The sequence below is a fragment of the Doryrhamphus excisus genome, chromosome 2 (genome assembly GCF_030265055.1).
Source record: "Doryrhamphus excisus isolate RoL2022-K1 chromosome 2, RoL_Dexc_1.0, whole genome shotgun sequence".
NCBI lineage: Eukaryota > Metazoa > Chordata > Actinopteri > Syngnathiformes > Syngnathidae > Doryrhamphus > Doryrhamphus excisus.
Window position 1 is genome coordinate 28,169,525 of NC_080467.1, and position 27,565 is coordinate 28,197,089.

Here is a 27,565-nt window from a genome sequence, read left to right on the forward strand (position 1 = left end):
ATGATAACAAATATTCCAGGTCTCATGTTTAAACAAATATTTTATATTTATATTTCAGCTTTCTTAAACACACATTTAAACGGCATGATCAACTTTAAAAGGAATAAATATTCAACCATGTGCGAAACATTTCTGTCGTAGTTTTAAATTTATCTAGCATCAATGTGATGACTTGCTCCTCCGCAGTGTGACGCTACACAAAGCTGCCCTGGCGCATGCCTGACTGTAAATCATGCGGTGGAAAAATACATTGGCGAACCCACGCGTGTATTGGCCGATACCAATACAAGGAAAAAAACGCAAATATCGGCCGGCCGATGTATCAGTCGATCCTTGAAACACCACCGATTAGATCCAATACCAAGTGTTGATTTTGCACAAGCTACAAAATCTAGCGGCTCCATTTCTCTATTTGTATTTTTCTCACCTTTGCTTCACAAATTATTGTTTCACCATTGAGCATTTTTATCTGGATTAAAAACACTTTACTAGTACACAAATATGTCTATTCAAAACAACCACAAGAAATGATAATCATTTCATCTTTATTTGAGATTCTCATGTGATGCCACAAAAATGAGATGATATCATTATGGCGGTCTTTTCATTTTACATGGGGCAAGTTCGGGCAAGTACAGTAAACCTCGGATATATCGGAAATTCGCTCACAACGGACAGATAAAAAAGAACCAATTTTTCTGTAATGCATTTCCAATAAAAATTCATTGCATATATCGGATTTTTTATAACGGATTTCGCCTATTTCAGACAAAATCTCCAGTCCCGTTCCAATGCATTTCCATTAAATTTCCCTCGCATATATCGGATGGCCGCATCGTGGCGCTCCGATTTGCCGAATCGTGACAGGCCGCTATACGACGTCATTTGCAGCGTTTGCAGCGTTACCTGTGCGTCCAGGTACATTGGAAACATAGTCAAGGAAGTGCCTTTTTATAACGGATAAAATCCGATTTACGCATATACCGGATATAAATCCGATATATGCGTAAAACGGACATTTTTCGGTATACGCATATAACGGATTTCGCTTATATCGGACAAAACCAGTGGGAACAATTGAATCTGATATATCCGAGGTTTACTGTAGTTCTCACCTTAAGGATTCCCATTAGGCAAGTAATTTGTTTTTAATGTAGAGCCCTGATTATTATTATTATTATATTTTTTTTACTGTTCCTATAGGTCTCCCTTCAAGAGTGGCTCAGCTCTGGCAAGCCGGCTGTGCAAAGCGGCGATGCTTCACCGCTTCAAGTTGGTGGCCAAAGAGGCCGAGAGGCAGGATCTGCTGGCCACAAGTTCCTACAGAGAAGCCAAGGTAGCTGCAGCATTCCTCCCCAGGAACACTTCTTCTCATGGAACACATCTCTTATAGCGTTGACATGGAAACACTATATTGACCCGGAGACTGTGTGTGTGAGATCATCAATATATATGTATGGTATCGTTACACTGTCATTATTTGCCACTCAGTTTCAATTATTCTGGTGATGTCGTACTCATAATGTGTTCATGTCTCCCTGAAGAGGATGTCCAAGCTCTACCAGGAGGCCAAGAATGTGCTGAGGGCGTTCCTGTTGCAGCAAGGCTACGGTTCTTGGCCAGACAAGATTATGGTCAGTGACACTTTCAACATGTAAATTTATACATACGCCGTGACGTAGTCTGTGGAATTTATTTTTTGGAAAAAAACATATTTGAACAAAACTTTACTTAAAAGGGATTTGTATTAATCCCTGCTGTTGTTTTCAAAACACAAAAAGGAATACAAAGAAAGGAATACAAATATGATCATTTGTACAACGTTTGTTAGCACATAGCATGCTATTGTTATTGTTTCTGTTTAAATTAGTACTTCTAAGGTCCGTGTTGGAAATGACCTTATGTTTATGTTCATGATGTTTTTTTTTTTTTGTACTCGTTTTACAATCTCCAGTAAAATTCTCCAAACTGAAGTATCCAGGTTGAATTTTAGCTGATGACATTCATTTAAGTCCATTTAAGTGTCTTATCAAAACAGACTTGAGGTTATCAACTGAAAGCTGTCAACATCTTCTACTTGAACGACCCCCTAAGTGGATGCAAACATTTGCACACGCATGCAGGAAACACTTAGGTTTCCTGTGTATGTAGTACCATAGTACAAGAACTATATTGACTTTGAGTCGTCTCGTCGGTGGCCTGGACGTTTTTCCCTCCACGATGCTTTGGCTAAAATATATATAATCGTGGATTTTTTTGGTGTATGTACCCCTCCAATTTGACCTTGACTATAACTGTACATTATAAAGTGTCTCCAGTATTAATCCAAATAACGTAATACCAAGGAAGTCTATCTTATTTGTGTATTATGTCTTATTTCCTTATATTCACTATATTGGGTAATACTAATGTAAAAGTGATTATAGGGGTGTTATATCATGTCTTGAGGGCTGTAATAATATTAAATTTAGAACATCGTACACTGCTTTTCCATGCAATAACTATACAAATATTCAATTTAATAATATTGAATCCTACTTCATGGAAATTCAACGATTAACCACGATTAACAAGGAATGACCGAACACCCCCCCCCCCCCGATATCCAATCAGATTGAGACACTTGTAGTAAGTATTCTGTAACAAAAAGCGACTGATGGGCTGTTTATTATTCAATTTGTGTGCCTAACTGCGTCACAAGTTCAGCTCAATGAAATAACGTGACCACTAGATGTCGCCAAAAAAAGCTTAAGGCAGCACATCTATTTTGATATACAGTAAACCTCGGATATATCGGATTCAATTGTTCCCACTGGTTTTGTCCGATATAAGCGAAATCCGTTATATGCGTATACCGGAAAATGTCCGTTTTACGCATATATTGGATTTATATCCGGTATATGCGTAAATCGGATTTTATCCGTTATAAAAAGGCACTTCCTTGACTATGTTTCCGATGTACCTGGACGTGCAGGCAACGCTGCAAATGACATCGTATAGCGGCCTGTCACGATTCGGTGAATCGGAGCGCCACGTTGCGGCCATCCGATATATGCGAGGGAAATTTAATGGAAATGCATTGGAACGGGACTGGAGATTTTGTCCGAAACAGGCGAAATCCGTTATAAAAAATCCGATATATGCAATGAATTTTTATTGGAAATGCATTACAGAAAAATTGGTTCTTTTTTTATCTGTCCGTTGTGAGCGAATTTCCGATATATCCGAGTCCGATATATCCGAGGTTTACTGTATTAGTTGCAGGACCATAGTTAAAATATATTTATTATTCTAGTTTCATTACCAGTCTGCACTGTTACAGTTGTTAAATGCAAGTGCATACTCATGTATTTGTTATAACCACAGCTATGAGTGTTTTTTTTTTTTTTTTACTACTATTGGGCTTAGCGACAGACAGGATATGCAGCTTTCTTTATGTGGTTACACCATGTAAACACATAAAACCTGCAGACTGTAGACCCTGCTGCTTTTTTTTTTTTTTTTTTAAAGGTCACGTTTTAATTCCAATAAATAAAATCGAGTGGCATCTATCACCAATTAGTCACTGACCTACATATATATGACCTATGTACTTCACTATGAGTTGATTTTCCATCATCATGTAGGCAGCCTGACGACTTTACCTACTCTTAACGCCGATGTCCCCTCCTACAGCGGCGACACGTCATCTCTGCTCCCACATTGATTCCATGCATGGAAAATTCGAGGAATGATTTTACCACCACAACTGTTTTTGATGTTTATTAAGTTATAGCATCAGAGTGAAAACACACAACCGCGTGGTGTTTATAAATAATAAATATATAAATAAGGCTTTGCAGCAGTTTAAATACTCCATTTGACAGTCAAAAGCAAACATTCATCATCCAATAGTGCTAAGTATAAATAAATGCAATGATAATTTGGAGCAGCGTTACATGAGAAAATCCTGACTTCATGGCCATTTTTATCTACAAGGCAACCTCGCTTTTCAGATGCTGAAGCAGCAATTCCATTCTGTTCAGAAAGTCACTCAGATGAACTTTAGGCCAGCTCCCGCAGGCACACTCGCTGGAGTTTGTTTGTGGCTGCGGAGTGGAAAAAACAGCACATTTTAAGCACCGCTATTCTGTACCGTAACGTGTTTATGATGCAAATACTCACATTGCTCTCTTGCAGCTCTCCAATGGTGCGGTTCAGGAATTCCACAGAGTAATCGATGTAGCCGTAGCGGTCGCTGCACGCCTCTTTGACGTTCTCGTCGAGTTCTCTCCGGCAGCATTTGAGCGCCGTCGAGATGCATCGCGTCTGGGTGAGAGTGAGAGAAAATGATGTGTTCATTTCCTGTACTAGAAAACCTTCAGTGTGGTCTAGACAAAGCTCAGGTAATTGAACCAGCTTTGATAAACGGGGGAGTACCCAACATGACTTTATTATCTTGCACATTGTTGACATGATTCACAGCTTTTTCCAATACTTACCTTCATATTTGTTGGCGCGTGGAACGTTGCGTTTGATGGCTGCGCGGACAGAAATACAATACCGTCAACAATAAGTCAAGCGAAATAAGTAATAAGTATCATTCAGGACTTACACATATGACATGTTTCCGGATGTAGAACGTCTTTGCATCTCTTATGTCTAAAGGTAGAGCGTCTGCTTCAAGGTTGGCAAAGATAACGCAAATCCAAAAGAAAAGCCTCATCAGGTTCTCCATAGTCACCTTAAAGGATGATCAAGCTTGTTTAGTCAAGATGTTGTGTTGGGTTTACGTTCCCCCCCGTCATGAATTTATAGCTGTTGGCTGGAAAGGGTGGGTTGACTAGTTATCAGCTAATGCAACATTCTTTTTCCTATGCTCTTGGGATTTTTTGTCGTGATGCAGCTACTACTTTGAAAAAAAAGGAAAAATCCCCCATGTGGCCTCTTGCGTGAAAGTAGGTTGGTTGTCCGTAGTTTGTTGTGGTTTCTTCTTGATTTTCCTCTTCAATGTGTGTGTTTTACAAGAATGAAGTCATAATGGTGCTGGGAAAATTAAAATGACAGCACGAACGTGAAGGCAACAATGTGAGACCACCTGACAAATTCATTTGTTAACATTATTTATTATAACACAATTGAACAAATGCAACACACGGGGACAGTTTTAATCTATGCAGTCGGTTAATATTACCAGTTAATTCTCTAAAAGTGTAAAAAATTTTCTAAAAATTTAGTCTACCGTCGCGGCGGTCTCCAATCCAGACATGTCAACACTGTGGAACACGCACAGAATGGACAGGCAAGAGAGCGCTAGGAGGGATAATAACACTGAGCCACTTCAAGCTCCGACTTTTTAGTTAGGAACGGTTTTGGGATGTAAATGTATTACTCGTTTGAACACTTATAAGTCAAACTCTTTATTAAAGGACCCCAGCGACTCCCAGGACAAAGTGGGTGGTAAGTCACCGCCGATGGGGCTATCGTACTACTTCATGTCAAAAAATCCAAACTATCCCTTTAAGTAAATAGTTTGTGTGTTCAGAGTAATACATTTGTATCACAAAAATGCACGCAGTTCCCTGTCAAAACATATTAAAAGTCCAAAAAGTCCAAACAGTACTCCCAGCTGGGAGTGGTTCGCTGGCCGATGGGGGGGGTATTCCGGGACAGTGGAGGACACCGCGACACGTCCTTTGCTTAACTTACATGTAATTCCTGATCACATAAAGTACTGTAAAGTGTGTCAAAATGTAATTTCTTGATCACAGGTTGAGGTCCGTCTTGGTTCGGACCCGGACTTTGGTCTGCTAGTTCGAGACATATGGTCTAGCCCAGTGATTTTCAACCACTGTGCCGCGGCACACTAGTGTACCTTGAGAAACCGTCAGGTGTGCCGTGAGGAATTATCCAATATCACTTTTTATAATTAACATTTATTAATCATCATTTGCAAATATTATGTCAATAGCCATTATGTCAATAGTATACATGGACCCAAATATTCCAATTGCATTTGGTTTATTTGCCCAAACGGAAAGAATTGAACAGGGATGGAATATTCCTTTAACTCAGGGGCCTCAAACTTGCGGCCCGCGGGCCAAATGCGGCATTTTGCAACATTTTTGGTTAGTGGTGTGCCACAAGATTTTTCCAATGTAAAAAAAACGTGTCGTGGCTCAAAAAAGGTTGAAAAACACTGGTCTAGCCTTTAGCCTGGTCATCCCCACTCGCTTGTGGGATTCCAATAACTACAAGCCATCTTATATTAATTAACTAAACTTGACTGTAGAAGTTAGCGCTTTGGTAGCCATACAGGAATCGTGAAAAACGGCACCATTGTCATTCATTCATTCATTCATTTTCTACCACTTATCCTCCGCGAATCCGTTCCAGACACCCAAAAATATGAACAAAAAATACAATTTTCGAATGTGTGAATCCCTCATTTGTCGCAGTTAATTGATTCCACACCCCAACCGTGATAAGTCCATTTCCACAAAGTCGGGTTCCTTATAAAATCGTAGATCACTATGAGAGACCTCTATAATCACCTCTGCACTCCTATTACCCAATATAGTAGACATAATAATAAGAGGAAATAAGAAATAATATAGAATAAGAGGGAGAGTTCCTATGGCTATTGTATTATCATTGTCTTAACATTACTGACAACTAGTGGCCAGTGAAGAATACTACATCTTTAAATCCATCCATCCATTTTCTATGCCGTTTATCCTCACTAGGGTCACGGTTATGATGGGGCCTATCCCAGCTGTCTTCGGGTGTGAGGCGGGGTACACCCTGGACTGGTGGCCAGCCAATCACAGGGCACATATAGACAAACAACCATTCACACTCACATTCATACCTATGGACAATTTGGAGTCGCTAATTAACCTAGCATGTTTTTGGAATGTGGGAGGAAACCCTTGCATGCCCAGGGAGAACATGCAAACTCTACACAGAGATGGCCGAGGGTGGGATTGAACTCGGGTCTCCTCGCTGTGAGGTCTGCGTGCTAACCACTCGTCCGCCGTGCAAAGACATTTTGGATCGCAACATGAAGTTTGGGAAATAAGCACTCTTATTTACGGTATTTGCATGTCTTTTTCAAAAGAGTCACCCCAAAAACCGTATCTCACATGCACTACTAGTCTTGCTGTGTGTAGTTTTTGCATCATCTATTGAATGCTAGGGGTTTTCCCCCCGCAGACCAAGAGAACCTAAGAGCAGCCTGTTCGGGTTGGGGCTACACGTCATCCTTGTAATGACGATAGAGGTACTGTAGATGAGGTCACTGCTCTTAAATCTATACGCTGCTTTTAACTTTCCCTTCACTGAGGGTTAGTTTCACGTTTGGTCATCACCACTATGACCATTAACACTCTGTAGGAAAGTCATTTAAAGGCATTTGACATCCCACCTTGTTGGAAAAAACATAGATTTTTTATTACCCTTTACAGCGCTAATCAATATGACCCAGAAATGTTCATAAGTGTCTGTTTTTGCGTATAGCACAAAGCTAGGAAAAAAAAACAACAACGATTAATCAAAGACTAAAACCGTTGTGGATTAATTGTAATCAATTAATCTGTGATTGTTGCAGCTCTAATGAAAATACTTAGTATATGATGGTGTGGAAATCTAAAATCGTCCAGTTGGTTTTATGTAAGGAATTGGGTAGATGAGCCAAGCCCAACGCATCCCCCGTCCATCCCAAATTTCCACCCAAAAACCCAACATCCCCAACCCCCAGCCCCCTAATTTGACATTGATTTGGGCATGAAAACAACAAACTACTACATTCCTTAATGTAGTATATAATAAACAATGCAGTTGTACAGTACAGTTGACCCAAACCATATTGATATGTAGCATTCTGGTCGCTAGGTAACAAAACATTGAGACATTAGCTTACATTACATTACCTTAACACTGCATGAAATCAGTCATGACACATGGCTTCCATGTGGAAGTGGTAGAATTTTGCCTTCTTAAATTAAATAAATTCAATGCTAACTGGTAGAGTAAGCCTCTAGCTTGCTCGCTAGCTAGCGGCTATCTCAAATTCCTGCAGCAGAGTGTTGCAAAATGATGTAAACAATGAATAATAGGAGTGTAAAACTGGCTATAGGGGTACTATTTTAATGTCTAAAGGCTCTAATAAAGCTAAACTGTGACGCTAACTACAAAAATATTCAATTTATTAACATTGAATCTTTTATCCTGGAAATTAATTTATGGCGGTCAGGTCCGGAAGCAATTAATCGCTATCAACGGAGATGAGGGACAACTGTAATGACGTAGCACATACTGGCAATCATTAGGACAGTTGTTGGAAAATATCTTTTATTAATTCTCCAATCAAAAGAAGTTGAAGGTTTTGTTTCACAAGTTTGCCTTCTAGACAGTCCGACCTTGTCAAACACGCTTTTCCACACCGCAGTCTGGGCCACGTGCACCTGTCACGGTGTGGTTTCAGCTGTGACGGTGGTAATTCCACCCCGTAAAGGTTTTGTCTAACAGTTCCTCTAACCTCCTCTCCCTTACATCTTCAACCTGCCGGGACATTTCAGTCCTGGTTTGAATGTCAAATAAACCTCGGTAAAATCTGGGGAGTGTTGTTGAAATCCCCCCACGTGCAACCACGTGTGCGGTGGGGAGGTGGTGACACCTGCTTGCTAACATTTGTGCAGCAGTCATTACGTTTTTTTTTTGTTTTTTTTTTGTATATTTTAAAATGTTTTTCTTAATGTTTAATAGTCTTTGCACCACTGATTTATTATATTTAATCATCTGTGAGAGGGCTGGTCAACTTAAGTGTTTTCAGGGACACATTTTCAGAAAGCTTAGGACCGGGGGAATTATTTTTATTTTTTACAAAATAATATTTATTTTTCATTCATTCATTTTCTACCGCTTTTTCCTCACGAGGGTCGCGGGGAGTGCTGGAGCCTATCCCAGCTGTCTTTGGGCGGCACGGCGGTCTAGTGGTTAGCGCGCAGACCTCGCAGCTAGGAGACCAGGGTTCAATTCCACCCTCGGCCATCTCTGTGTGGAGTTTGCATGTTCTCCCCGTGCATGCGTGGGTTTTCTCCGGTTTCCTCCCACATTCCAAAAACATGCTAGGCTAATTAGCAACTCCAAATTGTCCATAGGTATGAAAGTGAGTGTGAATGGTTGTTTGTCTATATGTGCCCTGTGATTGGCTGGCCACCAGTCCAGGGTGTACCCCGCCTCTCGCCCGAAGACAGCTTGAATAGGCTCCAGCACCCCCGCGACCCTCGTGTGGATAAGCGGCAGAAAATGAATGAAAGAAGATTAATGACAAAAAGTAGGGGACCAAGGACTGAACCTTGGGGGACCCCGCCTCTCGCCCGAAGACAGCTGGGATAGGCTCCAGCACCCCCCGCGATCCTCGTGTGGACAAGCGGCAGAAAATGAATGAAAGAAGATTAATGACAAAAAGTAGGGGACCAAGGACTGAACCTTGGGGGACCCCGCCTCTCGCCCGAAGACAGCTGGGATAGGCTCCAGCACCCCTGCGACCCTCGTGAGGAAAAGCGGTAGAAAATAAATGAATGAATGAATGTTCCAGAGGGGCTGCACGGTGGTCGAGTGGTTAGCGCGCAGACTTCACAGGGTTCAATTCCACCCTCGGCCATCTCTGTGTGGAGTTTGCATGTTCTCCCCGTGCATGCGTGGGTTTTCTCCGGGTACTCCGGTTTCCTCCCACATTCCAAAAACATGCTAGGTTAATTAGCGACTCCAAATTGTGCATAGGTATGAATGTGAGTGTGAATGGTTGTTTGTCTATACGTATGTGCCCTGTGATTGACTGGTGACCAGGTGTACCCCGCCTCTCGCCCAAAGACAGCTGGGATAGGCTCCAGCAACCCTGCAACCCTTGTGAGGAAAAGCGGTAGAAAATGAATGAATGAATGAATATTTATTTTTACTACATCATCAATTCAAATATTTAATCGTGATTAATCGCATTTCTGTAATTCAGATTTCATCTATACTTATCAAATAAGTGAGGATGTAAATCTCTCTGGTAAACGATACGCAACTACAAACAATAACTACATCAAATTTTATGACAACATATACATTCTGGAGTTTTGGCCCACTTTGTTTGAAGGTCCTTGAATGCACCTTCTATCTTTGTCTCACGTTGCACAGATAGACTACTAGTAGTGTATTTTTTAGTCTTTTTCTTTTGCCTTTATATTTGCTCCCAAATGTTGATACTACAGTATGTGGGGAAAGGTTAGAACCGATCACCTCATGGAGTACTAATACATATGTTTGTGGTACTCAACGTCCCTGAAGAGCATGACGTTCAGGCATGTACTGGGGAAAGGTGGCTCTGTTTTCTTTTACTGCTTTTAATTTGATGTTGTTCCTGTCATAGGTTTACACAATACATAATAAATATGATTAATTAGATGGCTAATGTACATAATGTATGTTTGGCTCATGTGTAAAGTCTCTCCTTTTGACTGACTAGTGAGCTGCTAATGCTAGCGCTACTAATGCTAGCGCTACTAATGCCAGCGCTATTAATGCCAGCACTGTTAATGCTAGTGCTGCAAATGCTAGCGCTGTTAATGCTGGCGCTGTTAATGCTGGCGCTGCTAATGCTTATGCTGCTAATGCTGGCGCTACTAATGCTAGCGCTGTTAATGCCAACGCTGCTAATGCTAGCGCTGCTAATGCTAGCGCTGCTAATGCTAACGCTGCTAATGCTAACGCTGCTAATGCTGTTTCTATCCATTCTTGTCTTCGGCTATGATCACATTGACATAAGCCCCCAAATAGCTGTCCTTATCTATGCCTGCCAGTAAATAGTAGCTTGTAATCCAATTTAAAAAAAACAAAAAAAACATCCAGGTAGTGTTTCGGTAAAAAATTTGTTAATCGTTAACTTTGACTTTTTTTTTTTACCTTTTTTTTTTTTTTTACTATTTTATTTAAAGCATTTTTGTTTGTTTTGTTTACATTTGTATTTAAGTCATTTTTCTTATAAATTATCTCTCACATTTTCTTCTCTTTATTTATTTTTATTCTATTTATTTATTTATTTTTTACTCTTATTTAGTACACATAACACACATACTGTACTTACATGTCCAAAGTACATTTTAGAGGAATTTTTAGAAGCCATTTTGTCAAAATGAGTTTGAACATAACTGTGCCCATACTAATAATGCATACATTGAAATTAAATATCAAAATTGCCCTAAATAGGAACACAAAATCACAATAGTTTAAATTGGATACGCTCTCCATTTTGTTACATTATACTAGATTGAGGTTGGAGTTCGGTCTGTACAGTACAGATGGAGTAAACAGATATTAGACGTTTCTCAATAGCATTTCAAATCAGGAATCGGGGGGTGCACAAACATTTGTGTCCGACAGAAAAAAAATGGCGAATTGTATTGTCAACAAATGTAATCAAACAGCATCTTTTTTTAATAGTGAATCATTTTTATTTGTTAAATAGTTGGAAATAGTTGGGAATGCCATCAAAGTGATGTTATACATAGTATAAAAATCTCCCACTTAACTTATTAAGAAAACCAAAATGCTACACCCACCAGCAGGGGGCGGCAGAGCAGCTTTTTCTCAGAAACCGTATGTAATAAATAAATAAATTAGAATGCTTGGGTGGCGCCTCAGTATAGTGTCTTCTGGGGTTCTTCTTGGAACTTTTTTCCCTTCTGATCAGTTCTGGCTCAGTCTGCTGATGGCCTAAACGGACATAAATGGGACCGTACATTAATACCTAATATAATATCATGCAAATATATTGTCTGTGTGCTTGTCGCTTACCCTTTGAATAAGAGACCTCAGTCTGTTGACGAATTCCTGAGCGTTTTCCTTGGGATGCGACTCACAGGTTTTGCAGTTAGGCTGAAAGAAAGATTGAACTGAATCCCTGCGGCTCGGCTCGTTCATCGGAATCACAATCACACAACAAACTGCTTTCCTTACCACCGCCTTTCCTGACCTACAGAAGTCCAGGCCTCGCTCCTGAAAAGCGCAAAAACAAGTATGGTTTGTCATGAACCAACACACATTTACGGCCATTACTCATCTAAGACTGAACTTACAGTGATGGGATGCTTGAGGCTCCTGTAGAACTTCTCCTGTTTTCGTTCCGTCACGTTAAATTGTACCTGCAGGTTGGCTCGGAAGCATCGTAGCGCAGAAAGACAGCAGCAGTCCTGTGGTAATGTCAGATGGGACTCATCAGATCATGTCGTGACATGGATATACAATACAATACAATATATATAAAATGGCCTCCATTTTTGCAGTTTTTTTTTTTTTTTTTTTTTTACATTAAAAAAATTTTTCTTCTTAATTTTTCTCCTTGTAATATTGAGATTTTATTCCCATAATATTAGGGCCTAATTTCCCCCAAACTACAATTTAATTACTTTTACCTTTATATTACTACTCATAAGAAAAGCCAGATTTTTTTCTTGAATATTTCAACTCTATTCTGCTAAAATTTCCTCAGCAAATTCCAATTTTATTTTCATAAAATTGCAATTTTTGTCTCTTAATATTTGTAATTTATTCTCATAAAATTCTAGTTGTATTTTCCATTTATGCTACATTTTTTTCCCAACAGTATTTCAATGTTTTTCTCTAAATTATTTTCTTTCCATAATATGTTATAACTTTACCTATTATATATGGTAAGAATGTTTTTTTTTTTTTTTTTTTTTTTTGCATAATAGTACATTATTCTTGCCTAATTTGCCTTTTTCTCATTAGATTCCAAATTTTTTTTCTTAATATTTTGACTTCTTTCTGGTAAAATTACTTTAAAAAGATAATATTGATTTATAATTTTATTATTGGGAGGTTAAGGTTTTTTTTTTTAAGTGCAGAGTGTGCCTTTTTGGAAATGCTTTTTCCCGTAAATATTTTGATCGTCATCATCAGTTTGGACTCATTTAGTTTACTTGCTGGTCTGCTGGTGCAGACCGACTATTAAACATGAGGATGATTTCACTGTGCATGCGATGGCCGTGGCGTGAGGAAGGAAGTGTTACACGCTGCTTGATTACTCATCACGTTTCTCTTCAGCGAGAGGTTAGCGAAAGCTGAAAACAGAAACGAAACAAAAAAAAACTATAACAGGAAGATGCCTCTCGACTGTCAAGAGAGGCATCTCATTTTCATCTTCAATGTGGTTGTCAAGTGTCGGTTTTTATTATTATTGATTTTGATTATTGATTATTGATGATCCGATTTTATTGGAGGCTTATTAAGTGAAGTGGTAAGGAAATGACACATGTCTTTGTCAATGTTTAACTGGAATCTTTACATTATTTGTTACTAATTATGTTATAATTTGTACCTGGAAATATACTGGAAATATTTGTAATGTATTTTTTGCTGGTTAAATTAAATTATAGTAATATTAAAAAAAATATACATTAACTTTATCCTTCATTTAACTCCCAAAAGGAAAGGTTTCTCAGACGTAAAAGTTAATTAATTTGTATTTATTTTGATTTTTTTTTTTTTGCGGATTAAAATAATAATAAATAAATAAAATAAAATAAAAATACATAAAATATGTTTAAAAATAATAATAAACAAATCAAATAAATGTTGCAATGTGACTATATATTTTTTTTCCCGTTTAATCCCCAAAAAAGGAAAGATGTCTTTATTGACTTTATTACCTTTTTTTTATTAAATAAAAAACTGACTAAAAACTTAAAAAAAATGAAATAATGAATATAAAATATATGGTGTTTGATGCTCTCCTACGTACTAAAGTGTGAGTAAGTGTCCGTCACCATCGGCGCGGTGGTAGCGGTAATCGTAACGCTTACCTCGATATTCCGTGGCGGCGTGTTCACCAGCAGCTCTCTGTGCTGCAGGACACATTGTTAAAATATCATCATCATCACTTCCCCCCCCCTCATATTAAATGTCCACCGAACGGGTGCGCTTACTTACCTGCAGGGAGTCTTGGACTTCGCCGAGCTGCTGCAAGACTTCTACCAGTTTTCTCCTCTCCAGTGTCATGTCGGTGCCGCCGGCCAATGAGAAGCAGTAGCAGAGCGCAAGAAGACACCAAAGTACTTTCATGTTGTCAGCAGATCAAAGTTCAGCTTTCGTTCAATTGAGTGTTTTTTGTGGAAGATGCCGACCGTCTTGTCGCTGGCCTTTTTTATACTCATCCCAGAGGACGCAGGAAAACCACCCGGTGAGAGTTGGAACGCTGCAGAAACTCGTATGACTAATGACTTTTTCTTTTCCACTGGCAGTCACCGCTGCGTGGCGTCAAGATGTGTGTGTGTGTGTGTGTGTGTACATCGTAGGTGCGAGCGTGACGAAGTTGTTTGACAGGAAGCGGCAGGAAGAGGCCACTTCCCATTGTCGCTGTGAACCGGTGACGGTCTCGTATCTATCGTAGCGTATCTGGGTCGAGGTGGTTCGTCGTCGTCATAGGTGAGTGTTGTCGACTACCTGCTCCCACCGACCTGCCCGCCGCTTTTCCTCCCACCTGCACACGGACAGGAAACTCATAGTAGTCGTAACGTGGATGGCGGAGCATTACATCATTTTTGATGGCGCATGTGTCACGTTTTACTGTGAATTATTTCATCAAAACGCCACAAATGACTCTTAAAACGCCAGAAATCAAAGTTAATATTTCCAGCCTACGCTACTAAAATACATACTACGACTTTATTCCCATAATATTTGGACTTTATTCTCATCATTCCCCAAAAAATACGTTCTTTTTTTGCCCCATATTATGTCTCACTTTACTATAAGGTACACAAATAGAGTAGTGACTGAGGAAACAATGGGTAGAGTACGTAGTTACTGAGGAACTATGGTACAAATTTCGAGTACTTCGAGAGGATCTCATGAGTGCAGTAATTAATGAGGAACGAAGGCACATTTAGAGTGGTTACTGAGGAGCTAATGAACTAATGAGTAGAGTAGTTACTCAGGAACTAAGGCACATACATTTACAGTACTTACTGAGGAACTAATGAGTAGTTATTGAGGAACTCATGAGTAGTTACTTCGGAACTACGGCACATAAATTTTGAGTAGTTACTGAGGAGCTAATGAACTAATGAGTCGAGTAGTTACTCAGGAACTAAGGCACGTGCATTTAGAGTACTTACTGAGGAACTAATAAGTAGTTACTGAGGTACTCATGAGTAGTTACTTAGGAACTACGGCACATACATGTAGAGTAGTTACTGAGGAGCTAATGAACTCATGAGTAGAGTAGTTACTCAGGAACTAAGGCACATACATTTACAGTACTTACTGAGGAACACATGAGTAGTTGCTGAGGAACTAATGAGTAGTTACTGAGGAGCTACGGTACACATCTAGAGTAGTTACTGACGAGCTAATGAACTAATGAGTAGAGTAGTTACTCTGGAACTAAGGCACGTGCATTTAGAGTACTTACTGAGGAACTAATGAGTAGTCACTGAGGAACTACGGCACATACATTTAGAGTAGTTACTTAGTAGCTAATGAACTCATGAGTAGAGTAGTTACTCAGGAACTAAGGCACATACATTTACAGTACTTACTGAGGAACACATGAGTAGTTGCTGAGGAACTAATGAGTAGTTACTGAGGAGCTACGGCACATAAATTTAGAGTAGTTACTGACGAGCTAATGAACTAATGAGTCGAGTAGTTACTCAGTAACTAAGGCACGTACATTTGCAGTACTTACTGAGGAACTAATGAGTAGTTACTGAGGAACTAATGAGTAGTTACTGAGGAACTACGGCACATAAATTTTGAGTAGTTACTGAGGAGCTAATGAACTAATGAGTCGAGTAGTTACTCAGGAACTAAGGCCTGTGCATTTAGAGTACTTACTGAGGAACTAATAAGTAGTTACTGAGGTACTCACGAGTAGTTGGGAACTATGGCACATACGTTTAGAGTAGTTACTGAGAAGCTAATGAACTCATGAGTAGAGTAGTTACTCAGGAACTAAGGCACGTTCATTTACAGTACTTACTGAGGAACTAATAAGTAGAGTAGTTACTCGGGAACTAAGGCATGTGCATTTAGAGTACTTACTGAGGAACTAATAAGTAGTTACTGAGGAACTCATGAGTAGTTACTTAAGAACTACGGCACATACATTTAGAGTAGTTACTGAGGAGCTAATGAACTCATGAGTAGAGTAGTTACTTAGGAACTAAGGCACGTACATTTACAGTACTGAGGAACTAATGAGTAGTTACTGAGGAACTACGGCACATACATTTAGAGTAGTTACTGAGGAGCTAATGAACTCATGAGTAGAGTAGTTACTTGGGAACTAAGGCACATACATTTACAGTACTGAGGAACTCATAAGTAGTTAGTGAGGAACTAATGAGTAGTTACTGAGGAACTAAGGCACGTACATTTACAGTACTTACTGAGGAACTAATGAGTAGTTACTCGGGAACAAAGGCACGTGGATTTACAGTACTTACTGAGGAACTCATTAGTAGTCACTGAGGAACTACGGCACATACATTTAGAGTAGTTACTTAGTAGCTAATGAACTAATGAGTAGAGTAGTTTGTCAGGAACTAAGGCACGTACATGTACAGTACTTACTGAGGAACTAATGAGTAGTCACTGACGAACTACGGCACATACATTTAGAGTAGTTACTTAGTAGCTAATTAACTAATGAGTAGAGTAGTTCGTCAGGAACTAAGGCACGTACATTTACAGTACTTACTGAGGAACTAATGAGTAGTTACTGAGGAACTACGGCACATACATTTAGAGTAGTTACTGAGGGGCTAATGAACTAATGAGTAGAGTAGTTACTCAGGAACTAAGGCACGTACATTTACAGTACTTACTGAGGAACTAATGAGTAGTTACTGAGGAACTACGGCACATACGTTTAGAGTAGTTACTGAGGGGCTATTGAACTCATGAGTAGAGTAGTTACTCAGGAACTAAGGCACTCACATTTAGAGTAGTTACTTAGTAGCTAATGGACTAATGAGTAGAGTAGTTACTCGGGAACTAAGACATGTACATTTAGAGTAGTTACTTAGTAGCTAATGAACCGAGTATAGTAGTTACTCAGGAACTAGGGCATGTACATTTAGAGTAGTTACTTAGTAGCTAATGAACCGAGTATAGTAGTTACTCAGGAACTAAGGCATGTACATTTAGAGTAGTTACTTAGTAGCTAATGAACCGAGTATAGTAGTTACTCAGGAACTAAGACATGTACATTTAGAGTAGTAACTTAGTAGCTAATGAACCGAGTATAGTAGTTACTCAGGAACTAAGGCACTCACATTTAAAGTAGTTACTTAGTAGCTAATGAACTAATGAGTAGAGTAGTTACTCTGGAACTAAGACATGTACATTTAGAGTAGTTACTTAGTAGCTAATGAACCGAGTATAGTAGTTACTCAGGAACTAAGGCATGTACATTTAGAGTAATTCTAAAAAAAAATTGTTAGACCTCACAACCTTCCTTTTTTTACAATTTAGATTTAGAAGATTACTGCAGATTTGACCATTTTGCTGTTTATTTTTGTAGCTTTCTTTTGAGTTTTGGTCGCCTGCCACGTCCATCCCTCAAACGTCACATTGATTTTGGAAATTCAAGAGGTGTCGCATCGGCCACGGGGCCCCGCGTCAACATCACACGGAAGTGAGACTGAGAAAAGAGAAAAACCCTTTGTGTCTCTCGTGGTGTCGTCCGTCTTAGTCAGCATAAACGGAAAGATGAGGTGGGAGTTCCTCTCGTTCTCTTGTCTTCTCTGGAGTCCCTTTTGTGCATCACAGAAAAATAAACAATTAGAAGAATTTCCCCTGCCGCCGTGCATCCTGAGCCATATTGATATGCAGACATTGTCTTATTAATAAGACGGCCATAACATAGTAGCTAGTGAAGAATACTACATCTTTAAATCCATCCATTTTTTATGCCGTTTATCCTCACTAGGATCGCGGCTATGTTGGAGCCTATCCCAGCTGTCTTTGGGTAAGAGGCGGGGTACACCCTGGACTGGTCGCCAGCCAGCCAATCACAGGGCACATATAGACAAACAACCATTCACACTCACATTCATACCTATGGACAATTAACCTAACATGTTTTTGGAATGTGAGAGCAAACCGTAGTTAAACGGTGGATGAGTGGTTAGCGCGCAGGCCACACAACTAGGAGGTTTTTTTAAATAATTTTAGAGCATTTTCATTGAAGATGATGTTTATTACATATTATATAATATTATTTTCTCATATGTCTATTATATTGGATAATATGGGTGTAAAGCTGACTATAGGGTTGTTAGTTCATGTCAAAAAGGTTCTAATAATGTCATAAAAGACATATTTAAAAGGTCATAAACAGGTTTTCTATGCCTTTTCTTCTCTTATGTTTACTATATTGGATAATACGGGTGTAAAGCTGACTATAGGGTTGTTAGTTCATGTCAAAAAGGTTCTAATAATGTTATAAAACGTACATATTTAAAAGGTCATAAACAGGTTTTCTATGCCTTTTCCTCTCTTATGTTTACTATATTGGATAATACGGATGTAAAGGCGACTATAGGGGTATTATTTTATGTCTAGATGGCGCTAATATTTAGAACAGGGTTCTCAATCTCACGGCCCGCTGGCCGCAACGCTAGTTTGAGGCCCCCGCCTTGATATGAAATTTTAATTTGTTTAATTTGTTTTTTGATTTGCTTATTTATTTTTTCATCTTATTTTGTGCTGAAAAATAAAAATTAACATTTATTTAATAAGTTAATAATAAATACTAATGTATTTGTTAATTTGTTTCACTTGTTTCATTTGTTTTTTGATTTGCTTATTTATTTTTCCATCTTATTTTGTGTCAAAAAATAAAAATTAACAAACATTTAGTTAATAATTTAATAATAAATAAAAATTAATTTATTATAATTTAATGTTTTATCAGAGCTTTTGCAAAGAACCAAAGCACTGAAAAAGTGGAGGGTATAGCAGAAGCATTGAAGACTATTATATTACATATATATTTATTAATTTTTAATATAATTAATATTTATTAATATTTTTATTGTATTTCTCTCTCTCTCTCTCTCTCTCTCTCTATATATATATATATATATATATATATATATATATATATATTTTTTTTTTTTTTTTTTTTTTTTTTTTTTTATTAAACCTGATGCGTCCCAGCCTCACCCAGACCCTAGTTCCACTGGCCCCCAGGTAAATTGAGTTTGAGACCCCTGATTTAGAAGGTCAAACAGGTTTTCTATATCTATTATCTTGTGTGTACTACGTATATTGGGTAAAATGGGTGTAAAGGTGACTATAGGGGTGTTATTTATTGTCCAGAGGGCTCAGTTGAGTTGATTACAAGGCGATAAACAGGTTTTCTATGCTTTTAACTACCAAAATTTATCATTTCTAAGTAAGGAGTCCTACTTAGTGGAAATTCATTTATCACAGTTGAGTCTGGAGCCGATTAACCGCAATAAATGAGGGATTATTATCAAAAAAAAAGATGCAAGTTGTCACTGTTGCTTTCATAGGAGCATATCCTTGTTCAAGCTCGTGATCTTTATCGGGGTGTCCGCCTTGCACTTGGGCGACATGATGAAGGCCGGGGGTGGGATTAACCTTCTTCTTCTTCCTCGGTGTAGTTACCCGCAATGAAGTGTGCGTCTGAAAAACTCGAGCGAATCTCGCATTTACCAACCAAACCGCCGAGGCCGAAACTCAGTTTGAAGTCATTTACGGGAAACACTGTGAAACATAAAGACCCACCTGTATGCCGTTTCCATGGCAATTTGGGGCAGCCGAGAAAAGGACAGGGAAAATTAACAGAAACGGGAAGTCGGGAAGAAGTTTAAGGATGACTAAAAATATAATTGTAGACATTCTTGGTCAAAATATTCATAATTTATCAAACAAAAAATGAGCATCATCTTTGGAAATCTTCAGTTTAGTGATGGAACCTTTATAATAATGACATATATTTTCAAGGAGCAAGTCATAGACAAGATATTCGTATTCATATCAGTACAAATTTACCGTAAAAGAGGCCTGTCCCCATGAACGATATAGCAAAAAATTGGCTTAGAATCAAATTTTTGTTAATAAATGATGATAATAACAGCCTGTTATAAGAAATTAAGAAAAGAAAAAGTAAATAAGCATAAACCTACCACAGTGCAGTGACTCTCTGCGTCGTCGAGGCTTATTTATTTTTCCTCACTGAAGGGGGTCTCGCTTAGCTTAGAGCTTTTCTACGTTCGGTATGACACATCTGACCTTTTCTCTGAAGGGTTAATAATAATCAATCAGTGTGTTTTGGAAACAGGAGCACAGCAGTGGGGAGGAATAAGCGACGCGGCGAAACCACAGAAAGCAGGGGGAATAACAGCCAAGCGGCGGGACGTTAAAGGCCCACGCGTGCACGCTCGACGTAAACATCCAACTTTCACTGGAAAAAGTTCATCAGCTCAAACGCCTGATCATCAAACGAGGTAGCGTTTTTTTTTGGGGTTTTTTTTTCAGTTCACCAAATCAAACTCGCCATTTTGTCTTCATAATTCTGGTTACCATGACAACCCTGTCAGAAATACACATTTATAATTCAATTGATATGTCAGTTATTCGGCGGCACGGTGGTCTAGGGGTTAGCGCACAGACCTCACAGCTAGGAGACCAGGGTTCAATCCCACCCTCGGCCATCTCTGTGTGGAGTTTGCATGTTCTCCCCGTGCATGTGTGGGTTTTCTGCGGGTACTCCGGTTTCCTCCCACATTCCAAAAACATGCTAGGTTAATTAGCCACTCCAAATTGTCCATAGGTATGAATGTGAGTGTGAATGGTTGTTTGTCTATATGTGCCCTGTGATTGGCTGGCTGGCCACCAGTCCAGGGTGTACCCCGCCTCTCGCCCGAAAAGAGCTGGGATAGGCTCCAGCACTCCTGCAACCCTTGTGAGGAAAAGTGGTAGAAAATTAATGAATGAGTTCTCCTCCTATTTTGTGTGGAAGCGGTAACTTTTTGGCTTCTTATTTTGTCTTTCCCCACCCTCGGCCATCTCTGTGTGGAGTTTGCATGTTCTCCCCGTGCATGCGTGGGTTTTTTCTCCGGGTACTCCGGTTTCCTCCCACATTCCAAAAACATGCTAGGTTAATTAGCGACTCCAAATTGTCCATAGGTATGAATGTGAGTGTGAATGGTTGTTTGTCTATATGTGCCCTGTGATTGGCTGGCGACCAGTCCAAGTGTACCCCGCCTTACGCCCGAAGACAGCTGGGATAGGCTCCAGCACCCCCCGCGACCCTCGTGAGGAAAAAGCGGTAGAAAATGAATCAATGAATGAATGTCAGTTATTTGTATTTATTTTTTTTAAAGTCATGTTTTCCACCTTAGGTTTCACCAGAGGAAATCTTAAATAAAAAACCGTACGGCTCGGAAAACCACGTCACGATGATATCCTGTTTGTTACGACGTCTGAGCCCAAAACAGACTTCCGCTGATGGATGCCCATCGATGGTTTATTTGTCATACGGCGACATCATCGCCTTTTTCTGTATGTGATATCTTCAGGAGTGAATGAGAGTGACATTAAGAATTAGTCAGCTTTCATCGTGACCTTTGCTGACTTGACACTTTTGCTCGAGTTTCTAGCGAGAGGGTAAAACCCAACAAGACATCAGTTCTACGTTTATGTTCCAAAACATTTATTTCACTTTAGAAAAACACATCAAGATACAGAATAACAGAATGTTATAGAAGCGTCTATTTACAAACCAAACAACTAAGTGTTCATAATAAAACTGAGGCAGAAGGTAAAGAATCGAACAATGTCGGGTTCAGTAGAGGTTGGTTTTCTTCATTATTCGCAAAAACTCCTGCTCGTTGACTTCGCCGTCTCCGTCTCGATCCGCCTCGTCGATCATCTCCTGTAGGACCAAAACCACATTTACAAACGGTGCACTCGTGTAATTATTAATACATTAATGAAAAAATGGTTTCAAAATGGGCTGCATGGCGGTCGAGTGGTTAGCGTGCAGACCCAGGTTCAATTCCACCCTCGGCCATCTCTGTGTGGAGTTTACATGTTCTCCCCGCGCATGCGTGGGTTTCCTCCCACATTCCAAAAACAAGCTAGGTTAAAATGCCGACTCCAAATTGTCCATAGGTATGAATGTGAGTGTGAATGGTTGTTTGTCTATATGTGCCCTGTGATTGGCTGGCTGGCCACCAGTCCAGGGTGTACCCCGCCTCTCGCCCAAAGACAGCTGGGATAGGCTCCAGCACCCCCCCACGACCCTCGTGAGGAAAAGCAGTAGAAAATGAATGAATGAATGGTTTCAAAATGGGCTGCACGGCGGTCGAGTGGTTAGCGTGCAGACCTCACAGCTAGGAGACCCGGGTTCAATTCCACCCTCGGCCATCTCTGTGTGGAGTTTGCATGTTCTCCCCGTGCATGCGTGGGTTTTCCTCCCACATTCCAAAAACAGGCTCCAAATTGTCTATCGGTATGAATGTGAGTGTGAATGGTTGTTTGTCTATATGTGCCCTGTGATTGGCTGGCCACCAGTCCAGGGTGTACCCCGCCTCTCGCCCAAAGACAGCTGGGATAGGCTCCAGCACCCCCCGCGACCCTTGTGAGGAAAAGCGGTAGAAAATGAATGAATGGTTTAAAAATGGCCTGCACGGTGGATGAGTGGTTAGCGTCCAGATCTCACAGCTAGGAGACCTGGGTTCAGTTCCACCCTCGGTCATCTCTGTGTGGAGTTGGCATGTTCTCCCCGTGCATGCGTGGGTTTTCTCCGGGTACTCCGGTTTCCTCCCACATTCCAAAAACATGCTAGGTTAATTAGCAACTCCAAATTGTCCATAGGTATGAATGTGAGTGTGAATGGTTGTTTGTCTATATGTGCCCTGTGATTGGCTGGCTGGCGACCAGTCCAGGGTGTACCCCGCCTCTCGCCCGAAGACAGCTGGGATAGGCTCCAGCATCCCTTGTGAGGATAAGCAATAGAAAATGAATGGTTTCAAAATAATGACTACTACTACTACTACTATCAAATGTACATGCTTGCAGTTTTTCATCACTTTTGCACGCTGTAGGGTTCTACTAATACCAGTACTACTAGTGTACCTGCAGCTCTTCATCAGTGAGGTTCTCTCCCAGCTCCTTGGCGACCCTCTTCAGATTCTTGAAGGAGATTTTCCCCGTGCAGTCGTCGTCAAACAGTCGGAAGGCTTTCAGGATCTCTTCCTTGGAATCCTTTTCACTCTGGAGAAATGAAAAAATATCACACTAACTTATTGGTGTTCTGTACTGATGCTACGTAAGGAGGAAGTACTCTGGCTGAGTACTTTAGAGACGTGTAGTAACTGCGCTTTCCCGAGTTTACCATTTTCAGAGACATCATGCAGAGGAAGTCATTGTAGTCGATTGTTCCGGAACCTTCTTTGTCAATGTCTGCGATCATCTTCTTGATTTCTTCCTTCTTGGGTTCGAAACCAAGCGCTCTCATGGCAACCTGAAATAACAAAAACACACCTGAGATTCCACCCAATTCTCCTTCCGCTGTACTCCGATTTGGGGGGCAGCAGTCCCAAGCAGGGAAGACCAGACTTATGGAGTTTTTTTCCTTTTTTTTATGAAGAAGTCACCTTGAGTTCTTTGACGTCAATCTTGCCAGTTCCATCGGTGTCAAAGAGGTCAAACGCCTCCTTGATCTCCTGCTTCTGTTCCTCGCTCAGCTCAATCTTCGAAGCGGTTTTCTTCTTCAGGCTGGTCGACGGGGCTGCTTTCCGGTAAGATGTCGCCTGGGAACACACCAGGGAAGCAGAAGATGGACGCTAACGTTACTTTAGCAGACATAAACGAGACAGTTTGGACTTCGCCGTCATGCTAGCTGGTGTTAGCTTCCATGCTAGTCTCACCACAACAAGTAGATATGACTCTAAAACGTACCATTTAAAGTTGTTTCCCGGGAGGACTTTAGCGGATGCAAACTTATCACCGAGACACCGGAAGTGAAAGAAAAAAGATGCGTTCGGTTTTACCGCTCACAAGTGACGAACACCCGCTTCTCCAATCCGCCGCAAATGCAATATTATCGATAGTCTTCGTTGCGTGTGTTGCGGGTTAACGCGGATGGCGTAACGCCTTGTGTTGATTGAGCTTTAATTCAGTCGTCAAGGTAAGGCGATCGTTGTGCGGACGTCCACAACAAAACTATTCAACAAGTGGGTAGATTCTCCCAACAGGGACGCGACAACCAGTAAGGATCCAGACATGGCCGTGACGTAAACAGAAAAGCCAATCATGTAAGGAAGTAGGCGGGATATAGTTTAGTCGGCCAATCGTTGTCGACCCCGGTCGTCTCCATGCCAACCATATACATGACGCATGCGCAATGAGTGATCGCTGGTGGGGTGACGGTCAATGGACGTGTAACATAAATAAGGTATTATCTTTTATATTCAATAATTTTTGTTGGTAATATTAGGAGCAAACCATGTACACGGTTTCAATTCCCACTCGGTTAAGTGTGGACATATTTATTTTTTTTGTTTGCTTTTTTTTTACTCCGAACTATAGGCACAGTATGTTAGCCTAGCTTAGTTTTCCATTTGGTACTATGACGCTTGTTACTTTTTGTCATAATTAAACATTGGTAGCATTTAAGATTGTGAACTATAAATATATTAAGATACTACAAATGCTTATTTGTAAGACTGAAATATATTCTAGTCTTGTATATTGATGCAACATATTCAGAAACTGACATTAAACGTATTGGAAGAAACAAATAGCCAGGCTCTGCAGGAGTCACGTGTTATGTAAAAGGTGAATGCATATCCTGGTAATAAAATATATCTTTTAATTGTTTCAGGCAATGATGGGAAGCACAATAATAAACCAGCGACAGCATGTTGGACTGCAGAAGCTGTTGGCACTGGCTGCGACTGCAAGTTCCTCACTGGGACCCAGTAAGAAGCTGAAGTTTGTCCAGGACGAAGCGAGCGGTGAGTCCATTCTTGTCGGCTCATGTTTACGCATCTTGGACAACCTGGAGCCCACCTGCGCCGTGGGCCAGTTGGTTTACGAGACCATCAAAGCCCATCACAAGGCTTACGGCACGGGGTCAGGATGTCTGCTGTTCCTGGCGGGAGCGTGGGGTCGTGCGGCTCTGGTGTGCCTGCAGAGTGGGGGTTCGCTGCCTCACGTTGTCGCAGCTTTGATGGAGGGCATGGATGTATGTGTGGATGTTTGCAGAAAGAGCAGCATTTCATTTGAGGATCTTTGCGCATCACCGTCAAGTCAACTATCGCAGGAACGCATCACAAAGGCACCGTCCAACTCACAAATGACCCCCAAAGGACAAAAAGCCATCAAAATGAAGCTAAGTCGCCATTTTTGCAAGACGGAACCTGATAGTTTTTCAGTTCTGGAGCCTCAACTTCCTGATACTGCACACCTTGCTGTAGGACTGAAGCATGGCTCCGACAATGCCATGGATCTAGTACTCCAAGCCAGTTGTATCCAGTTAAAAAATACCCCAAAAGACACACACTTTTACTTTGATGTTAGCAAAGTGCTGACTTGCGTGCTACCAGGCTTCTCAGAGGACCAAGCTCACGTTTCTCCAGGCTGCGTTCTTCTTCTCAACTCTGACCAGTCTTTAGTTGCACGCCATCTTCGGGACACGGCGCTGAATGCGGCTTTTATTCGCGGAGATTTATCGTACACTTACCGCCATCTTGGCTTCAACAGGCCTACGGGTGTGAAATGTGTCGCAGATCAGCCATGTTTGTTAAGCAAAGACGAAGAATGGACGGAAAAGGTTCTTGCGCTTCTGTTGCACCTGAAAGTGGATCTGGTTTTGGTCAGCGGACTTGTCAGCGAGGAAGTTCTTCAGCGCTGCTGTAAGCATGGAATACTTACAGTGGGAAAAGTCAGCGCGTTGATAATAACGGAGATGGCGAAGGCTACCGGAGCTGTTCCCGTCACATACGCCACACAGCTAAGCAAGCGCTGCATCGGCACCGGAGTAAAAGTCGGTATATGGAGGGAAATTCCGAGCGATCAAAGGACGTCTGTGAATATTTACCTGAGCGGGAACACACAGTTGGTCACGGCCGTCATCACCAGCTTCGTACACGGGAAGCTGCAGGTTTTGGAGGACCGCTTTTGGGCTTGTGCATATCGGCTACATCACGCCTTCAAGGACAAAGCCGTGTTACCCGGCGCCGGAGCGACCGAGATGCTTTGCGTGTATCACCTGCAAAAGCAAGCTAATGTTGAGCAAAAAAGAAACTCCATCGGTGGCGTTGTTCTGCACCTCATGGCGGACGCTTTTATCGATTATTTATCCACTGTCATGGCCAACTGTGCCGGGATGTCACAAATCCAAGCCAGGACTGCAGTCAAACAACAGATGCAAGACTTTAACGGAGATTGTAGCGTTTCCGCGGACTTGCCCACACTTGTCCTGGACACTCGGTCCAAATCTGGAAAAGTCTACGACAATTTGAGCGTGAAGCAGGAAGTGTGGAGGAGAGCCTTGGACTTGGTTTTGCTGGTCCTGCAGACGGACGCCGAGGTCATTACCGGTGTGGATGAGAGAAACCACAACGCAGCAGAGCTAATGTTTTTATGATTTGGGGAATCACGGAATGATACACAAGTGTACGTTTGTTTGATATCGATTGATTGCACATCACATGACCAAATGCTAAACCCGATAAATACAGTTTTCAACTTTCAAACGGTACACTCATCGATTTTACTTTGCAATATATCACGGTACAATTATCGCTTTCTCTCTCTATAACGCATTTTAATTAATTATCACTGTACTCCAAATTGTCCATAGTTATGAATGTGAGTGTGAATGGTTGTTTGTCTATATGTGCCCTGTGATTGGCTGGCCACCAGTCCAGAGTCTACCCCCCACCTCTTGCCCATAGACAGCTGGGATAGGCTCCAGCACCTCCCACAGCAGTATCACTCGGATACTGTGAACATCCAGCAGCAACACAACATTTTGGCATGACTACTATTCATTCATTCATTCATTCATTCATTCATTCATTTTCTACAGCTTTTTCCTCACGAGGGTCGCGGGGGTGCTGGAGCCTATCCCAGCTGTCTTCGGGCGAGAGGCGGGGTACACCCTGGACTGGTGGCCAGCCAATCACAGGGCACATATAGACAAACAACCATTCACACTCACATTCATACCTATGGACAATTTGGAGTCGCTAATTAACCTAGCATGTTTTTTTTGGAATGTGGGAGGAAACCGGAGTACCCGGAGAAAACCCACACATGCACGGGGAGAACATGTAAACTCCACACAGAGATGGCCGAGGGTGGAATTGAACCCTGGTCTCCTAGCTGTGAGGTCTGCGCGCTAACCACTCGACCGCCGTGCAGCCCATGACTTCTATTTTGATGAAAAATATACTGAACCAGGGCTGCACAGCGGCCGGGTGGTTAGCACACAGGCTTCACGGCTAGGAGACCCGAGTTCAATCCC

The 27,565-nt window shown here is 41.0% G+C and overlaps 4 protein-coding genes across 7 annotated transcripts in view; 2 read left to right on the forward strand and 2 right to left on the reverse strand.

Annotated features, from left to right (window-relative positions):
• adad1 (adenosine deaminase domain containing 1 (testis-specific)) overlaps positions 1 to 6,724 on the forward strand; it is a 29,229-nt gene extending 22,505 nt beyond the window's left edge. The window contains exons 13-15 of one of the 2 annotated variants that reach the window (XM_058052811.1): positions 1,204 to 1,336; positions 1,545 to 1,634; positions 4,180 to 6,724. In XM_058052811.1, the coding sequence (XP_057908794.1) occupies positions 1,204 to 1,336; positions 1,545 to 1,634; positions 4,180 to 4,332 (376 nt within the window). In that variant the 3' untranslated portion in view covers positions 4,333 to 6,724. Of the gene's footprint in view, positions 1 to 1,203; positions 1,337 to 1,544; positions 2,492 to 4,179 lie in introns of those variants that run through there. The other variant, XM_058052820.1, reaches the window with a different exon arrangement.
• Positions 6,725 to 11,554: 4,830 nt separating this feature from the next.
• Positions 11,555 to 14,303, reverse strand: il21 (interleukin 21). The gene is made up of 6 exons (XM_058053011.1): positions 13,978 to 14,303; positions 13,851 to 13,892; positions 12,105 to 12,218; positions 11,986 to 12,024; positions 11,824 to 11,904; positions 11,555 to 11,742 (listed from the first exon to the last, which is right to left on the reverse strand). Exons 1-6 carry the CDS (start codon positions 14,107 to 14,109, stop codon positions 11,716 to 11,718), a joined length of 435 nt encoding a protein of 144 aa, XP_057908994.1. The 5' UTR covers positions 14,110 to 14,303; the 3' UTR covers positions 11,555 to 11,715.
• Positions 14,169 to 27,138, forward strand: bbs12 (Bardet-Biedl syndrome 12). 2 transcript variants are annotated; one of them, XM_058052840.1, is made up of 2 exons: positions 14,169 to 14,472; positions 24,917 to 27,138. In XM_058052840.1, exon 2 carries the CDS (start codon positions 24,920 to 24,922, stop codon positions 26,681 to 26,683), a length of 1,764 nt encoding a protein of 587 aa, XP_057908823.1. In that variant the 5' UTR covers positions 14,169 to 14,472; positions 24,917 to 24,919; the 3' UTR covers positions 26,684 to 27,138. The 2 variants fall into 2 exon arrangements, with proteins under 2 accessions (XP_057908823.1, XP_057908815.1); XM_058052832.1 differs by lacking the exon at positions 14,169 to 14,472 and adding an exon at positions 23,711 to 24,487.
• cetn4 (centrin 4) lies at positions 21,712 to 24,293 on the reverse strand. Of its 2 annotated transcripts, none has more exons than XM_058052985.1 (5): positions 24,084 to 24,293; positions 23,688 to 23,843; positions 23,426 to 23,554; positions 23,167 to 23,304; positions 21,712 to 21,961 (listed from the first exon to the last, which is right to left on the reverse strand). In XM_058052985.1, the coding sequence occupies exons 3-5, from the start codon at positions 23,546 to 23,548 to the stop codon at positions 21,872 to 21,874; spliced, it is 351 nt and encodes a 116-aa protein (XP_057908968.1). In that variant the 5' UTR covers positions 23,549 to 23,554; positions 23,688 to 23,843; positions 24,084 to 24,293; the 3' UTR covers positions 21,712 to 21,871. The 2 variants fall into 2 exon arrangements, with proteins under 2 accessions (XP_057908968.1, XP_057908958.1); XM_058052975.1 differs by having other exon boundaries at positions 21,714 to 21,961; positions 23,992 to 24,292.
• Positions 27,139 to 27,565: the final 427 nt, after the last annotated feature.

Bases quoted from the DNA above. Each gene is read 5' to 3' on its own strand.
- il21 (XM_058053011.1), bottom strand. From the start codon at position 14,109: ATGAAAGTACTTTGGTGTCTTCTTGCGCTCTGCTACTGCTTCTCATTG. The intron at 13,893-13,977 runs GTAAGTAAGCGC...TGTGTCCTGCAG, and splicing joins AAGTCCAAGACTCCCTGCAG to CACAGAGAGCTGCTGGTGAA. The intron at 11,905-11,985 runs GTAAGGAAAGCA...TCTTTCTTTCAG, and splicing joins GTAGGTCAGGAAAGGCGGTG to CCTAACTGCAAAACCTGTGA.
- cetn4 (XM_058052975.1), bottom strand. The intron at 23,305-23,425 runs GTAAACTCGGGA...TCATTTCTCCAG, and splicing joins GCATGATGTCTCTGAAAATG to AGTGAAAAGGATTCCAAGGA. The intron at 21,962-23,166 runs GTACACTAGTAG...TTGGTCCTACAG, and splicing joins TCACTGATGAAGAGCTGCAG to GAGATGATCGACGAGGCGGA.
- bbs12 (XM_058052832.1), top strand. From the start codon at position 24,437: ATGAGTGATCGCTGGTGGGGTGACGGTCAATGGACGTGTAACATAAAT. The intron at 24,488-24,916 runs GTATTATCTTTT...TAATTGTTTCAG, and splicing joins GGACGTGTAACATAAATAAG to GCAATGATGGGAAGCACAAT.